Source organism: Acanthamoeba castellanii (genome assembly GCF_000313135.1).
Source record: "Acanthamoeba castellanii str. Neff unplaced genomic scaffold scf7180000084741, whole genome shotgun sequence".
NCBI classification, from domain to species: domain Eukaryota; phylum Discosea; order Longamoebia; family Acanthamoebidae; genus Acanthamoeba; species Acanthamoeba castellanii.
The window spans coordinates 987,215-1,003,060 of NW_004457702.1; the positions used below are offsets into that span (position 1 = coordinate 987,215).

Below are 15,846 nucleotides of genomic sequence, written 5' to 3' on the forward strand. Positions count from 1 at the left end.
TCCATTTGAAGAATTAAAAAAAAGCTCTTTTTTTGTGCTTATCGAAATGGAAATGAAATTTAGCATTGGTGGTTCCTCGGTATTTCCGGAATAAAAGAAGACTCCGTGGTTCAGTGCAGGAGGACCTTTCTGCCCCGACTCCACTTTACGGAGGAAGCACAAGCGCATAAAAGACGCCGCCCAGGGCCTCCTTGTTTTCCTAGCCACTACACAGCTGACCTCTTTTGGTCTCTTTATATCTATTTATTTATTATCCGTTTCTTATCTCTATATTTAAGCGACCCCGCGATGGAGCAGCTCATCGGAACCTACCTGAAAGGGCGCATGGGCGCGCTGGCCGACAACGACGTGTTCTCCGGCGGCCTGATGCTGCTGGTGGTGGGCGTCGTGGCGGCCTACGTGCACTGGCTCTCGCAAGAGCTGTGGGAGCGGGCGCAGCGCCAGTTCCTCGTGTCGCTCGAGGTGCGGAAGGAGGACGAGGCCTTCGCGTGGCTCATGAAGTGGCTCGCGGTGCAGACCGAGAAGACCAACGGCCGCGAGCTGAGCATGCTGACCACCCGCGAGAACGACCGCGACCGCTACGATGGCTCCGAGGCCGCCACCAAGCCCACGCTGCACTTTGGCCCGGCACCGGGCCTGCATTTCCTGCGTTACCGTGGAAAGTGGGTTACCGTGGAACGCACGGTCAAGGACAACCAGTTCGGCGGCAACGGGCTCGAGCTGCAGGAGACGCTCAAGCTGACCACCTACGGCCGCGATCCGCAGATCCTGAAGGACCTGGCCCATGGCGCGATGAACTACTCGCTGGGCGAGGAGCTGGGCAAGACGCTCATCTTCCAGCCCAAGTACGGCTGGGGCGGCACCTGGCGCAAGCTGATGGCCATCGAGAAGCGCGCGATCGGGTCGGTCCACTTCCCCACGGGCACGCTTGAGAAGCTGCTGGCCGACGTGCGCGAATTCTTCGCGATGCGCGACTGGTACAAGCGCCGCGGCATTCCGCACCGCCGCGGCGTCATGCTCTACGGCCCGCCGGGCAACGGCAAGTCGTCGTTCGCCGCGGCCCTCGCCGGCGAGCTGGGCCTCAACCTGTGCGTGTGCAGCCTCGCCAACTCGAGCCTCGACGACGACGAGCTCCAGGAGTACATGCGCAAGATGCCCAAGGGCAGCATTCTGCTGCTCGAGGACATCGACGCCGCCTTCGTGCACCGCAAGAAGAACGTCGACGCCGGCAACAGCTCCAACAAGGTCACCTTCAGCGGCCTGCTCAACGCGCTCGACGGTGCCGTAGCCTTCGAGGGCTCGCTCGTGCTCATGACCACCAACCACCGCGAGAAGCTCGACCCGGCCCTCACCCGGCCCGGCCGCGTCGACTTTGCCCTCTACGTCGGCCTCGCCAACCGCGACCAAATCGAGCGCCTCTTCGCCTACTTCTACCAGCCGTGGGAGGCCGAGGCCGAGGCCGAGGCTGAGGAGGGCAAGAAGGAGGTCGCCGCGCGCCAGGAGCACATCGAGCGCGAGCGCGAGCGCGTGAGGAAGATGGCGATCGAGTTCGCGCGGCTTGTGCCCGAGGAGCAGGTATCGATGGCCAGCATCCAGGGCTACCTCCTGCGCTTCAAGCTCGACCCGCAGGCGGCCATCGACAACGTGGACAAGTTCGTGGTCGAGGAGCTGGCCCGCATGAGCGAGGAGGAGGCCCGACGAAAGAAGGAGGCCGAAGAGGAGGAGAAGGAGAAGGAGAAGGAGCAGGAGGAGAAGAAGGAGAAGGAGAAGGAGGAGAAGGAGGCCTCCAGCAGCTCCACCTCTTCTTCTTCGTCCTCTTCTGCGACTTCGTCTGCCACCGCCGACGAGGTGGGCGCCAAGGAGAACGAGGAGAAGCGACCGACCGACGCTGTTGTGTCGGCTTGAGCGTTCTTTGTAACTGTAGGCATAAATTAATTTATTAAATGATTATTTATTTCTATAAATTCAATTATTTATTGATTATTTGTGCCTCGAGATGAGCGGCAAGAAGGATGGTGGCAGGCTGGGCAAGCAGCTGGGTGACACGCTGCAAGGCCTAAGCTCGCTCATGCAGATGCAGTTTAGCAACAGCGGGGGCGGGTCGTCCCTCAGCAATGATTTCTTCAATCTGATCAAGGGGATCGGAGAAGCCAAATCTAAACTCGTACCTGTGCCTCCCCTCCTTCCAATTAGCTCCCTTCTTCTAATCTATGGCGAGTGTGCATGCAGGAAGAAGATTTGATCATTGAAAAGGAGATTAAATTGCTGCGTTCTGTCATCGCTCAGCCGGACAATGCCGTACGTGGCTGCAGTGCATGACTCAAACATCAACGTAGCGTAGTCATTCATTAATGCGTTATCGTCGAAATGGACAGAAATACATGCGCGAGTTCGTGGTACGGCTCATGTACTGCGAGATGCTCGGGCACGATGTGTCGTGGGGCTACATCCACGCCATCAACATGACCCAGGTACCTTTTGATCTAACTGTACACGCGATGCTGGCCTGTGGCAGCCACGAGTGCTCACGCGCTGTTGTTGTGTGGTGTGCAGCAATCGAAACTGCTGGACAAGTGGGTCGGCTACATTGCTGTGGCCTCGTTCCTGCACCGTGACCACGAACTGCTCATCCTCCTCATCAGCTCTCTACGCAGGGTATGTTACAAACTCATCAGCAACTCAGGCACACCAAGGCTTCTGGTGTGGTTAGCGTTCTACTTACACTTATCCCATCAACAATGGAATGCAGGACCTGGGCAGCACGAATCAGTTGCACGTGTGCGCTGCCCTCACGGCGCTGTCGCACCTCATCAGCGAGGAGACCATTCCCGCTGTCCTTCCCCTCGTCACCGAACTGCTCCAGCACGAGAAGTAATCGAGCTCTCCCCCGGACCACCACTTAATTGACCGGTTACATTTCTAAGCTGAAGACGCTAACACACACCCTCCTCTCTCCCTCTATGGTAGGGCTGTGGTGCGCAAGAAGGCGGTGATGGCGCTTCTGCGCTTTTTCCTGCTGTCGCCCACTAGCGTCGACCACCTTCACGAGAAGGTCAGGCGCGCGCTCTGTGACGCCGACCCGTCCGTCATGAGCGCCACCCTCAACCTTCTCGAGTACCTCGTCGAGGTACACCCCTTGATCTCCATCCAAGCTGGCTGCCGCCATAAACTGAGACTTAAGAACAAAGGTTGAATCACGTGATGTGTGTCGACTTACCACGATATGTTGCGTTTTTCGTTGGTGGCGGCGGTGTTGTGATTGGACAGAAGGACACGCGAGTGTGGAAGGACATCGTGCCCACCCTGGTGTCCATCCTCAAGCAGGTCGTGCAGAAGCGGCTGCCCAAGCACTACGAGTACCACCACGTGCCTGCGCCCTGGACGCAAGTCAAGATCCTTCGTCTCCTGGGCATCCTCGGCGCCAACGACAAGAGGTTCTCCCGCGGCTCCCCCTCTCCCTCTGATCCCACAAACACTTTTCTCACATACCGCTATGTCGACAGAGTGAGCGAGCACATGTACGACACTCTGTCCGATGTCATGAAGCAGCCCACGACCAACAACGCCGCCTATGGTATGAGCAACTGAGTTCTTATGCCTAGTAGGCTACCAGCATTAATCAGCGGTGGTGTGTTTCTTTCTCTTTCTCTCTCTCGCTCGCGCAGCACTTATCTACGAATGCGTCAAGACGATCACCTCCATTCACCCCAAGCCTGCTCTGCTCGAAGCCGCCGCGTCGTCCATTTCGCAGTTCATCACCAGCAAGAGGTACCTCGCCTGGTTCATCTTCGCGCACAAACCGAGCTGCTCTGTTGAATACTAACGTGTGTGTGTGTGGTTCTCGTCGGTGGTGCTCACAACAGCAACAATCTGAAGTACATCGGCATCGACGGTCTGAGCATGATCATGACCATCGACGCACGCCATGTGCAGCAGCACCAGAACCAGGTGGTCGATTGTCTGCGCTCGCCCGACGACACCCTGAAGCGAAAGACGCTCGACCTGCTGTACAAGATGACCAACCCCGTGAACGTGGAGACGATCACTCAGAAGCTCGTCGACCACCTGGCCACCACGTCGGACTTCTACCTGCGCACGGAGCTGGTGTCGCGCATCACCCAGCTGGCCGAGCGGTTCTCGCCCAACAACGAGTGGTTCATCGAGACCATGATCCGCGTCTTCCTGCTGGGCGGCGACCTCGTTCGTGCGGAAATCGCGCACAATCTCATGCAGCTGATCGCCGAGGGCGTCGAGGACGAGCACGGCGACGAGGAGCTGCGGATCTACGCCGTCACCAAGCTCATGGAGGTGCTCGAGAACCAGGTCGTCGTGCCCGACGTTCTCGTGCAGCTCGCCGTGTGGGTCCTCTCCGAATACGGCTACCTGTCGCCCACGCACGCCCTCAACCAGATCGCCGACCGTCTCGTGCTGATCCTCGAGCAGGCCCATCAGAGTGCGTTACATGATTTTAAACTCCCAACTCTTACTCCTCTTGGTGATCGTGACGTGGCCGTCGAGACTCACAAGGGCGCGTGTCGCGCGCGTGTGTGTCGTGTCGTGTCGTGTGTGTGGTGACGAGCGCAGGCAGCGAAACGCGCTGTTGGATCGTGTCGGGGCTGATGAAGCTGGTCGCCCAGATGGCCCACTGTCCGCCGGCGATTGAGGAGATCGTCGGCAAGTACAAGCGCTCGCGTCACATCGACCTCCAGCAGGTCTTCAACCTTCTCCCCCCCCTCGCTCGAACTGTGCCCTTTCCGTCACCACCTTTGCTGACACTCTCGTGTGGCGACTGTTTCCCTCCAGCGGTGCTACGAGTTCGAGGCCCTCATCGCCACTCCCGACACCATGCGCACTGTGCTGCCCCTTGACGCAAGGTATGACACCAGGCCGAGGATCATCACATTTGCTGCAGGCTCACGCGTGTGTGTCGTGTGTACAGCTGCGAGGACATTCTGGTGGACAAGCGCATGTCGTTCCTGGACGACTTTGTGCAGATGCAGCTCACGGCTGGTGCGCGCCCCTATCTCGCGCCCGCCCAGCGCCCCGACTTCTCTGGAGAACTCCAACTCGGTACCCGTTAGCCCCTCCTCCCAGGCCTGCGACTCCCTCTCACCTCCACCACCCGAAATTGCGCTGCAGAGCCGAAGAAGGCGGACAAGAAGAAGCAGCTCAAGTTTGACAAATATGCCGACCCGAAGCTGAAGGCGCCGCGTCCGCTGCTTCCCGCCAACCCGATTCCGGCCGCTGCCGCCGCCGCAGCGGCGCCCGAGGGCCTCCTCGCCCCGCCCGTCTCCTTGTCGCCGGTGGCCACCGGCAGCCTGTCGACCGGAGGCGCCCGCAAGTGGACCAAGGCCGGCTACCAGGGCGACCTCGCCCCCGCAGCTGCCACCGTAGTCCCCGCACCCGTCAAGTCCGGCGGCAGCGACGGCGGCGGTTATCGCTCCCCGGCCGAATCCCTCGTTGGGTACCTGCACACATTCTTTACTGCCATTCCATATAATGAGGGACTCACCCGGGTCCTCACTATGTCGTGACATTTAGGAGCGGGAGCGGCGGCTATGACACGAGACCCGAGCGTTGGGAGGCCGAGCGGGCTTCTTCTTCGTCGAGCTCGTCGGCGGCGCAGGCCTTCAGCGACAAGAAGATCTCCAAGGAGGACCAGGGCCTGTTCGCAGGCCTCAGCGCCGGTACCGCCACATATGAATCATCGCAGTCATAGTCACAACCCACTCACCTACGCTCGTCTTCCACAACACAAGGCGGAGGCGACCCCTCGCAGGGCCGCGGCCCTCAGAGGCGTAAGATGGTGTCGGGTGCCAAGCCAGCCACCGATCACACCACTTCTCAGGTATTGGCCTCATTAGCTTGTCGTGATGGCGATGGTGATGACGACGTCGTGATGATGACATTTGGCGGCAATTGTGTTGTGTCGTGGTGAGCAGTCGTCGCTGTTGGAGGAGTTGAACGAGTCGCCGGTCAGGTCTCCCGTCTCGCTCTCACCTGTGGTCACCGGGTCTGGCAGCGGCAGCGGCGGCGGGCTGTTGCCACACTTTGACGACCACCCCGCTGTTCTCTCGGCCTCTGCGAGCGGCGGCGGCGGCGGAGGTCAGCAGCTGCTCATCGACGTCGACTTCCCTTCGTCGTCGGCTGCCGCCGTCGCGGCCACCACTACGACCGCCGGCACGCCTCTCCTGCCGCCCACTAAGTCTGGTATGCACATTCCAGTCTGTCTCTGGCATTTAGGCCTGGAACACACACTTTCCTTGAACGCTCACACATTCCACATTCCTTCCATTCCACGCACGCAAACAGTCTCGATCGATGACCTGCTGGGCGGGCTCAACCTGTCGGCGCCAGCTTCGAGCGGGTCCGGCCAGCTCCGCACTGTACGCCACCTCCCGACATTCACCGTATTGTGGGTGAGTGGCGCGCCACTCACGCCGGTGGAGGAATGACGCCACTACAGAGGAGCGACGAGGTGCTGCAGGCCACTCCAGCGCCCACGCTGGTGATGTCGCACAAGCACAACGGAAACCTGGACTTCAGCAACTTCAACTTTCCGCCTCACCTCGTCCGAGACCTGGGTGCGCGCCACCACCGCACGGCAACACAACACCATCGCACACGCACACGCACACGCACACGCAACCACAGCACGCGCGGCACTCACGGGTCAACTGTGGCAAGTGCAGGTGCGGCCCCATTGAAGCGGAGCCCGAACGTGAACAGGGTTCTGAGCGAGGACGGCACGCTCCACGTGTCCCACTACTTTGTCCACAAGGAGAACGACCTCGCGCTGGTCCTGTTCGTCAGCAACCTGCACGTCCAGGCCCAGAACAACATCACTGCCGTCGTCGAAGTGCCGGACAACCTTAAAGTGCGTCTGCCACCGCACCCGTGACACGACACACGACACCCACGACACCAAGTCGCATTGTTGCTGACCCGGGTACAGCCGCGCTTCGCGAGCGTGGAGGGCGTGGACGTGGCGACGGACGGGCTCCGCGGCACGTTCCGCGTGGGCCGGCTGTCGGGCCAGTCCGCTGTCGCGCTGTGCGCCTTCCTCACCCTCGCCAAGCTGGGCGTCGGCGTCAATTTCAAGGTACCAGCGCCCAACGCCTTGGCGTCGTATCTGTCACCGCACACGCAGCTAACACCGCACACGCGCACACCCAATACCGCACACGCACACATGACACACGCAGGTCAACGTCGCCTACACGAATGACATGAACCAGCCCAAGCGTTTGCAGTTCACGCTGCCGCTGCAGGTCACCGAATTGCTGAGACCGTTCCCGATGACGACCGACGAGTACGGCAAGAAGTGGGGCACCTTCGCCCAGCCCAACAAGATCCGGAAGACCGTGCAGGCCATGGTGTCCATCCAGCAGCTCGTCCACTTCATGCAATCTCAGCTCAACCTCCACCACATCCAGACCATCCGTACGTGTCGTGCCGTGTGGCGTGTCGCGTGTCGCGTGTGGCGTGTGCGGTAGTGTGTGTGCGTGTGTGTGTGTGTGTGTCGTGTCTGAACCAGAACTGGCATTCGCGTGCAGGTACGGAGGCGATTGCGTGTGCTCGCTTGGTCGGCGGCAATGATCTGGTGCTCGTGCACGGCAAAGTCGCTTCGCCCACCAACGTCGAACTTAGCGTGTACGCAGAGCCTCGCCTCCATCCCACAATAATGAGTGCTGACTTGTTGTGGTGGTGTGCGTGTCGTGTCATACGCAGGCGCACGACCGACAAACTCTTCACCGAGGCTGTGTCTCGTCACATCGATCGTGTCCTCAACTGAACTTGCTTTCTAGTGTGGTTGGTTGGCTAGAAATACAAACTTTCTGACTTTTATTACCACTCAGGCCTCCTCGATTGCCTGCGCGGAAGGCAAGGTTGGTGGTGGTGGTCGGAGGAGGGCGCCGGAGCGCCGCCACTGGGTGTAGCAGAGGGCGGCGACGGTGACCACGCCGAAGGAGATGAGCACGAGGATGCCGAACTGCTGGGGCGCGTAGAAGACCATGCCCATGCCGTAGGACAGCAGCGAGAACACGTTGGTGAGCGAGTACTCGACCGCGTTGACCACACCACGCGACTCCTCCGGCACGTACTCCTACAACGTGTGTCGTGTGAGCGCACACACCACCGCACACGTGCACACGCGCGCGCACACACACCGCACGCGCGCACACTCAAGTGCGCACCTGCATGATTTGGCGCTCGGCGAGGTCGAAGGTCCAGAGGCCCATGCGCGAGAGGATGAGAAAGAGTAGGAAGGCCCAGATGGACCAGTTGTAGGGCGTGGAGTACTCGGCCAGGAAGCTGCCCGCCAGCGCGGCGCCGTCGAGCGGCCCGTCACCGAGAAGGCCGGCCAAGTGGAGGAAGTTGGGCACGAAGAAGAACACCACGCACACCAACAAACACGCGTCCTGCCCCCAAATTGCGTACATTCCTGCGCACACACCACCGCACACGCACACGCGCGCACCGCACACACGCACGCACACGCTCAGAGAAGTGTTGGCTCGGCTGAAAGTGTAATGGTGCAGAGTTGAGTGGGGTACCGGTCTTTTCGATGCCGAAGCGCTTGAAGAGGGTGGAGGTGAAGAAGGTCGGGATCATGCCGACCACGGACGACGCGCCCGTGTACAGCGCGATGTAAATCTCGTTGATGCCGTGCGTCAGCAGATACGCCGACATCAGCGCTCCCGGACTTAAGTCGCACACGACACGACACGACCCGCATGACACACGACACACACGACACGCGGTGAGATGTTTGTAAAACTTGACGTGAGAGGAGAGGGCAAACCTGAGCGCGGTCCAATAGAGGAGGGTGTAGGCGAAGCTGACGAGGAAGATGCGCTGGGAGCTGATGTAGGTGGCCCAGCCGGCCCACAGCGTGGCGAAGGCGTTGCCCGACGACGACGAGGCCGACTGGAGCGTCTTCTGGAGGGCCGGCACGCTGCCGTAGACGCGGAGCAGAGCCCAGATCTCGGGCACGATCGACACCGCATTCCACGCGCCCACGAACACCAGGCACAGCGCTGGCAGTAATATAAAATTTAAATATATATAATTTAAACGATAATGCAATGATTTTATCTATTGATATAATAATTCCAGGAATAAATTACTAGGGAGGACGTACTGCGAGAGGTGAAGGCCATGACGAGCGAGAAGGCCACCGGCGCAGCGACCTTGCAGAAGAGGCTGATCCGCGTCACCGTCGCGTTGGCATCTGTTGTGGCGGTCCATCTGGTGTGAGCGAAGGGGGCAGGAGGGGCCGACGACGGGGAGGGGCGTGCCGGTGAGGGCCTCTCGGTCGCCGTTGGTGATGACCACAACCCAGTCGCGGCCCACCGCAATTTCCTCCACCATCGACGCCAGAGCCGCAATCGCGCCCACCTGGAGGTCGTCCGCGCACCGATTGTGTCAGTGGTGTGCGGTGTGTGCGGTGTGTGCGGCGTGTGTGCCGTGTGCGGTGTGTGCGGTGTGTGCGGTGTGTGCGGTGGGTTGTAGCTGTACGAAGACGAGAGCGGCGAAGAGGACGTCGAAGTGCCAGTTGCCCAAGGGCGGATGGGGTGCGCCAAAGGGCAGAATGAAGTAGAGGATGACCGCGCATATCAGCACGCACACGTTTTGCGTGATGAGCGACAGCGTGATGACCCGCTTGCGGTCCACGTCGTCCACCATCTTGCCCATCATCGTCCCTTATAGCACATATCAATATAAATATAAGTTTGTATAGATATATAAACAAGATATTTATATATCTATATATATTGTGGGCTGCCGTACCTAAGATGACGCAAGCCAGCTGGGTGGCGAATGGGAAGGCGGAGGCCGGCAGCAAGCTGTCGGTGAACACCGACGTCAGCAAGATCGGCACCTGGCCAGGTGTCGCGCGCCACACAGCACACGCCACAGGTCAATATGCCTCGGCGCGAGCGCACATCACTTATCGTAGAGAGGGTCGTGTGATATGTAGGATATATACGGCAAATTCCCACATGCGATTGCCCCAGGCCGAGAGGAAGGAGCTGAAGTAGAGCAGTCGCAGCATGCGGCCTCGCTCCCACTGACCCTCATCTTTACACCCACAGGCCAAAGTCCCAATTTGTGAGCACGTGCCCATATATTTGTTTATATATTACCTCAGAGTAACATGTTCGTCTCGCCGTCGGGCGGGGACTGAAGGTACCTTGGTCTCCGGCGAGGCTGCCGATAGTTTGGTAGGTGCGCTTGGGGGCCAGCAGCCCCGTCGTCTCCTTCGACCCCTTCGTCGTCCCCTCCTCCACCCACGAGTCCATTGTGCCGCACCGTCTTGCGGCGCACTGCGTTGGAATTTGAGAAAGAAAAGTGACCGCTGGCTGTATTGGGCCTCGGCCACCGGAGTTGCAACGGCCGCACATGCCTCGCATACCACCACACCCGGGACCAACAAGAACCCGAGCCAAAAAGAAGAGTAGAATAGGCGTCTACTTGATGGTGGTGGTGGCCACCAATCAATCAAGTCACAGTCTTTTGTTGTACAAAAAGCAAAGCAGCCTGCAGGAGGCCTCAGTCCTGGGTTTATTCTTTGCCGCCTTCGGACCGCACGAATTTTTCTGTGCCACACGAGAGAAACGCAGAGAGAGAGAGAGAGTCAGCTGAATGCAGCGTCCGGAGCGGTCACAGGCGCGCCAGAGCGTGCGCTGCAATGTAAGGGTGAGATCGGGGTACCGGCGGTGGCGGGACTCGACGATCCGCCGATGAGCGAGTTGTGCGGAAGTTGCACCAGGGCCTGCGACACCTCGTCCATCCACATCGTCTGCAAAGAAACGTGATAATTAGTTCGTGCGTGCGTGTCGTGTCGTGTCGTGCGTGCGTGCGGGTTGCTTGCCTTTTCCTGCTCGGTGGCTGCCTCGACGGTGATCTTGTCGGCGGCCTCCCGGCCCACCAGGGTGAACCCGAACTTGACGGCTCGGTCCTCCCATACGTAGCTACCGCGCAGGGTGATCTTACCGCTCTTGGCCTGGTACTTGTTCTTCTTCTTGACCGCCAGCACCACGATGTCGTTGAACAGCAACACCGTACAATTCTGTCGATTGCAACACACGACACGCACGGCGTGAGCAGTCGGAGTGCACGTATATCGTGCGTCGTGTGTCGTGTGTGTCGTGTGTGTCGTGTGTGTCGTGTGTGTCGTGTGTGTCGTGTGTGTCGTGTGTGTCGTGTGTGTCGTGTGTGTCGTGTGTGTCGTGTGTGTCGTGTGTGTCGTGTGTGTCGTGTGTGTCGTGTGGTGTGGCCAACCTTGATGATGGTGGTGCCGAGAACAACGCGAGGGAAGGTCCCCTCGCGGAGGAACTTGCGCGTGGCCTCCACGAGCTTGAGCCCCTGGGTCGCGTTCATTTGTTCAGCCAAATCCGCTCAGGTTTGACCCAACTGAACACTTGTGCAACTGCAGTTGGTGGTATCTAAAAGTACGTACGGGCTCGAGGAACTGCTGCTGGATCTGGACCAGCTTGGTCAGATTCTCGTTCTTCCGTTTCTGTGTCACAACGTAGTGAGTGGGATGAGATCAACACACACACACACACAGAATCGACGAACTGTGGTGGAAAGAGGAGTGCGCGCACGTTTTCGTTGACCGTCAGCACCACCTTCTGCACGCCGTCGTAGCATCGGGCCAGGTTGTCGTAGTCCGGGTGTGTCGGCGGCGTGTGCCTCAACAGAGCCTGTTCGGTCACGTCCACCAACAAAATGTAAATAATCATTTTAATCATAATCATCATAATCACCATAATCGTCGTCGTCGTCAGTAGGGGGGTTGTACCTGGATGAGCAGAGGGTACTTGGTGAGGCGCTGCATGGGCTTGATGAGGTAGCTCTCCAGGTCGAGGTTCTTGCATTCCTTGCGCGACTGAATCGACTCCAGGAACGGCGGCAGCTGTTGCATTGCAAGCGGAAACGGAACGGAACAAAATGCGCACGTGGAGAGCAGTCAATCAATCAATCGAATTTGGTCGCGTACGATGAGTTATGAGCGACGCACCTCCCACTTGGCCTCCTTGAGGCTGATGAGACGGGAGTGGGCGATCTCGTAGTTGGAACAGTACTGGGTGTACAGCTTGAGATACGCGATCTGGAAATGATCATTTTGGCCAACACACACGACACACACACGACACACACACACACAGGTGAGCGACGCCAAGGCCAGGACGCGAGCCCCAAAAATGAAAGCAAAAGCGAAAACGAAGAGAGAACGAAAGAGAGGAGGGGGGAAAGAGCGAGAAGGGAAGGAAGGTGACGCACGAAGGTCTGGAACCGTTCGCCCACGTTGAGGGACTCCATGGGGAGTGTGTCGAGCCCCTCCAGCGAGTTGAACAGCACCTGCACCAACCCATTGCCGCACATCAGTGTGAGTGATCAATCATTTCAATGGCTGCCACGTTTTTGGCGGCGCGTTAAAGAAGACATTCTCATCGCATGCCCGAGAAGGGGCTGTACCTTGTTGAGGTTTCGAATCTGTTCGATGTTGGAGAAGATGGCCGACATGTCGGCAGGCTCCACCATCCTCGACTCCTTGAGCTTGGCCATCCACACCTGCGTGCGTCGACGAAAAAAGCGTGTTCAGTGTTCAGTGGTGTGGCTTCACAAACAAGAAGGCGCAAAGAGCGAGTGAGCCGGTCACGAATTGACGAAGTACCTCAACGACGAGGTCGAGGTCGGCGTTGTAGTTGCGCTCGGTGGCGAGCAGCTCGAGCAGCGTCTCGCGGTGAATGTCCACCTTCTTGGCCGGTGTCGGGGATTTGGGAATGGACTGAGGCGACGAAATGGTCAACTCCCCCGTGTCCTCCTCTGTCAACCAAACCCCACAAAATCAGCACCTTCCTGTACGCACGCACACGCACACGCACACGCACACGCACACGCACACGCACACGCACAACCGCACACGCACAACCGCACACGCACCCGATTCTCCGCGGCCTAGGATGATGCTAGAGCCACTGCTTTCTTCGTCAGCGTCTTCCTCATCGTCACCATCGTCGGCTTCTTGTGTGTCATTGTCGAGCACGATCGGCGCAATGAATGCCACCGACCACCTTTGGTTACACAATACATGCATCAGACACGCCGTCTCCTCCTCAACTTTCTGCGGTCGTTGTGGGCGCCCACGTTACCTGACAAGATCGGTTCGGTCTGACGCAGGAGCCTGTGCGGCAGCCGTTGGCTGCGTTTGCGACACGGACTGTGGCGCAGGCGTGGTCTGTGCACCACAAGAAATCATTATTGAGCGAAGCCCAACAGGCCGAGGTTCCAACACAACAGAGCGGCGTACCTCGGGCGTGGGAACCTCGGCCTGTTGGGCTTCGCTCGTGGCGGCGCTGCTATCGACGTCCGCCTTCTGCTCTGCGCCATCCGGCTGGGACTGGGGCGGGGCCTGCGATTCCGCGTCGGCGTCCTTGGCCTTTTCTTTCTCCTTTTCCTTCTCCTTTTCCTTTTGCCTCTTCTCTTCGTTCTTGAGGGCCACCACCCAATCGAATATGTCTTGGCCCTGCGCGTGCGTGCGTGCGTGCGTGCGTGCGTGCGTGCGTGCGTGCGTGCGTGCGTGCGGTCAGAATTGACGTTGAGTGAAAAGGAGTGAGCCGTTAGGTACCTCTTTCGTCTTAAACTCAAACATCTCGACGTTCTTGCGTCGGGGTTTGCCGACGACCATGTAGAACTGCTTGACGCTGTGGCCCACGTGCTTGATGTCGGCCAGCGGGAACTTGGCGGTCTTCTCCTCCGGCACCATGACCTGGATGCTGGTCGAGTCGATGTAGAGCATCGTCTTCTTGCGTCGCACCTCGCGCGCGTACTTCTTGATCGGCGGCGCCGACGCCACGTCCCAGTTCTTTTCCACCTTGAACGTCACACTGCCGGCTCGCTGTGCGCGTGTCAGGTCAGTTCATCAGATCGGAGCTAACTGGAATGCTCGGAGATAAAGAATAAACATGGGTACGTTGCAATAGAATTGCCGAGGCGCGTTGATGTCGTGTGCGCTCGCCGAGCTGCCGCCCGAGGGCGGCCCCGGCGCGCCGGCGTCGGCCTTCTCCCGCTGCTCCTTGTCCTTGTCGTTGAAGAGCGTGAGCGTGGAGCCCTTCTTCTTTTTCTTGGGTCCCTTGGTCATGCCCACCAGGCTGCCCATGCGGCGGTGCAGGGTGCCGCCGGCGCCGCTGATGCCCGAACCCGCCGATCCCAGCGAGCCGACGGCGCTTCCGCTGCTGCCAGCCGCGCCGCCGCCGCCGGGCGAGGCCAGGGTGAGAGACGACGCGGAGCCGAGCGAAGGCGTCGCGGCCCCGTTGCTGTTGCTGTTGTCGACACGCACGATCTGCGAGCCGCGTCGCGAGCTCTTCTTCCTTCCGCTTCCGCCGTCCTCGAGCGCCTCCTTAAGCTTCTCCTCGAGCTCCTTCTCCTCGTCGTCGAGCCGCTTGAGCTCCTTGATCAGCTTCTCGCGCTTTTCCTTGACCTTGCGCAGCCGCTTCTCGAGATCGTCGACGGTCGCGCCGGCCGATGACGACGAGAACACGGACAGGAGCGACGACGTCGAGATCGTCGAGCCGAGGCCCGGCATGAACGACGGCCCGCTGCCGCCACTGCTGCCGCCGCCGGAGGTCCGCCGGGGCGATTGACAGGCCTGCTCGGCCGCAGCCGCCGTCGATTTGCTGACGTCAGCGCCTGCCATCGCTGACGCCCGAGGCGAGTCTGCTGACTTCATCACCTGTTGCTGGTGGTTGGCCGCGTGGGCCGACGTGGGGATCGTGTCGCCCGACGATGACGGCGACGACGGCGTCAGCTTCAGCGAAGGCGTCGGCGTCGACGGTGAGGAGTTCTCACTCGCCGACGTCGACGTCGACGCTGAAGACGACGAAGACGCAAGCGGGGAGTGAGGGACGGTGGCGGGCGAAGAAGGCGCGGCGGGCGAAGAGGAGATGGTCTGCGAGCCCGGCCGACGTGCGGGCACGAGCGGCTTCTTGGCGGTCAGTGCCGGCGGCCGCGCCAGCGGCGAGGGAGACGACGGAGCTGCGCCTCCCGCCGCAGCGCCATCGCTCGACGACTCAGTCTCTGTCGCAGCAGCAGCAGCATCGGCCGCCGGCGTTGGCATAGGCGCGGCCGCCTCGCTCACCGGTGGTTTGGAAGAGGCGCTGGCCAGCGGCGCTGGCGTAGAGGTGGCAGCGTCGCTGGCGGGCTGTGGCTCCTGCTCCTGCTCCTGCCGGGGAGTGGACGGGTCGGGTGTTGAGGTGGCAGCGGGTGCGGCGGTGGCCGCTGGGCCGACGGGCGTGGGCGGCAGACCGGGCAGTGGTTTGCCGGGCCGAGCGAGGCGGGGCTTGGCCGCGGTGGGCGGCGCCGGCGGCTGTTGTGGAGAAAGTGATGACGAGGCCGACGAAGACGACGACAAGGAGGAGGTGGAGGCGGTGGAAGTGGAGGACTTGTCGAGCATGGCGTTGAGGGTGGAGGCCGATGACGAGGTGGTGCCGTGCGGCGTCGGTGGCGCAGGCCTTCGTAGGGTCGCCATAGCAGCGACGTTGCGCGTGGCGGCCATCACTCCTCTCTGTCTGTGCGCACCCGAAGCCAACTAAGCATGTCAGTCCTTTTGTGGCGCCGTCGCTTTTTTCTTGGTCTCTCGCATGTAGTGGGTCTTCTTGCCGATCGCCGGCGGGCCAAAGGCCACAAAAATGCGGTGGTGCCATGGAAGAGCGAAGACCAAACGTCGGTTGGGGGGGGGGCAATAACGAAAAGATCGAAAAAGACGACGAAGAACGAAAAGGAACAACAAGACGGCGCTTCACTTTGTAAGAGATGGGCGTTTGCGGAGGACAA

General features: G+C 60.0%; 4 protein-coding genes across 4 annotated transcripts; 2 read left to right on the plus strand and 2 right to left on the minus strand.

Moving 5' to 3' along the window:
- Window positions 1-288: 288 nt before the first annotated feature.
- Window positions 289-1,905, plus strand: ACA1_175540 (ATPase, AAA domain containing protein; the record flags this gene model as incomplete). The annotated part of the gene is given in 2 exon segments (XM_004356726.1): window positions 289-1,560; window positions 1,576-1,905. The coding sequence occupies 2 exon segments, from the start codon at window positions 289-291 to the stop codon at window positions 1,903-1,905; spliced, it is 1,602 nt and encodes a 533-aa protein (XP_004356779.1).
- Window positions 1,906-1,996: 91 nt separating this feature from the next.
- Window positions 1,997-7,795, plus strand: ACA1_175550 (adaptin subfamily protein; the record flags this gene model as incomplete). Its single annotated transcript, XM_004356727.1, has 23 exons — window positions 1,997-2,164; window positions 2,230-2,298; window positions 2,376-2,471; window positions 2,554-2,655; window positions 2,750-2,871; window positions 2,968-3,127; window positions 3,268-3,574; window positions 3,666-3,768; window positions 3,864-4,453; window positions 4,585-4,712; window positions 4,804-4,874; window positions 4,940-5,070; window positions 5,140-5,464; window positions 5,542-5,687; window positions 5,760-5,848; window positions 5,943-6,210; window positions 6,313-6,386; window positions 6,467-6,584; window positions 6,693-6,877; window positions 6,956-7,102; window positions 7,206-7,443; window positions 7,557-7,653; window positions 7,732-7,795. The coding sequence occupies 23 exons, from the start codon at window positions 1,997-1,999 to the stop codon at window positions 7,793-7,795; spliced, it is 3,798 nt and encodes a 1,265-aa protein (XP_004356780.1).
- A 60-nt stretch (window positions 7,796-7,855) lies between these two features.
- Window positions 7,856-10,307, minus strand: ACA1_175560 (uncharacterized protein; the record flags this gene model as incomplete). The annotated part of the gene is made up of 9 exons (XM_004356728.1): window positions 7,856-8,107; window positions 8,199-8,446; window positions 8,559-8,707; window positions 8,807-9,041; window positions 9,132-9,402; window positions 9,523-9,707; window positions 9,796-9,886; window positions 9,995-10,086; window positions 10,199-10,307. The coding sequence occupies 9 exons, from the start codon at window positions 10,305-10,307 to the stop codon at window positions 7,856-7,858; spliced, it is 1,632 nt and encodes a 543-aa protein (XP_004356781.1).
- A 262-nt stretch (window positions 10,308-10,569) lies between these two features.
- ACA1_175570 (RhoGEF domain containing protein) lies at window positions 10,570-15,568 on the minus strand (the record flags this gene model as incomplete). Its single annotated transcript, XM_004356729.1, has 16 exons — window positions 10,570-10,604; window positions 10,720-10,807; window positions 10,907-11,077; window positions 11,290-11,373; window positions 11,468-11,527; window positions 11,616-11,714; window positions 11,813-11,926; window positions 12,032-12,121; window positions 12,295-12,372; window positions 12,490-12,585; window positions 12,689-12,840; window positions 12,958-13,088; window positions 13,167-13,216; window positions 13,325-13,540; window positions 13,643-13,912; window positions 13,988-15,568. 16 exons carry the CDS (start codon window positions 15,566-15,568, stop codon window positions 10,570-10,572), a joined length of 3,315 nt encoding a protein of 1,104 aa, XP_004356782.1.
- Window positions 15,569-15,846: the final 278 nt, after the last annotated feature.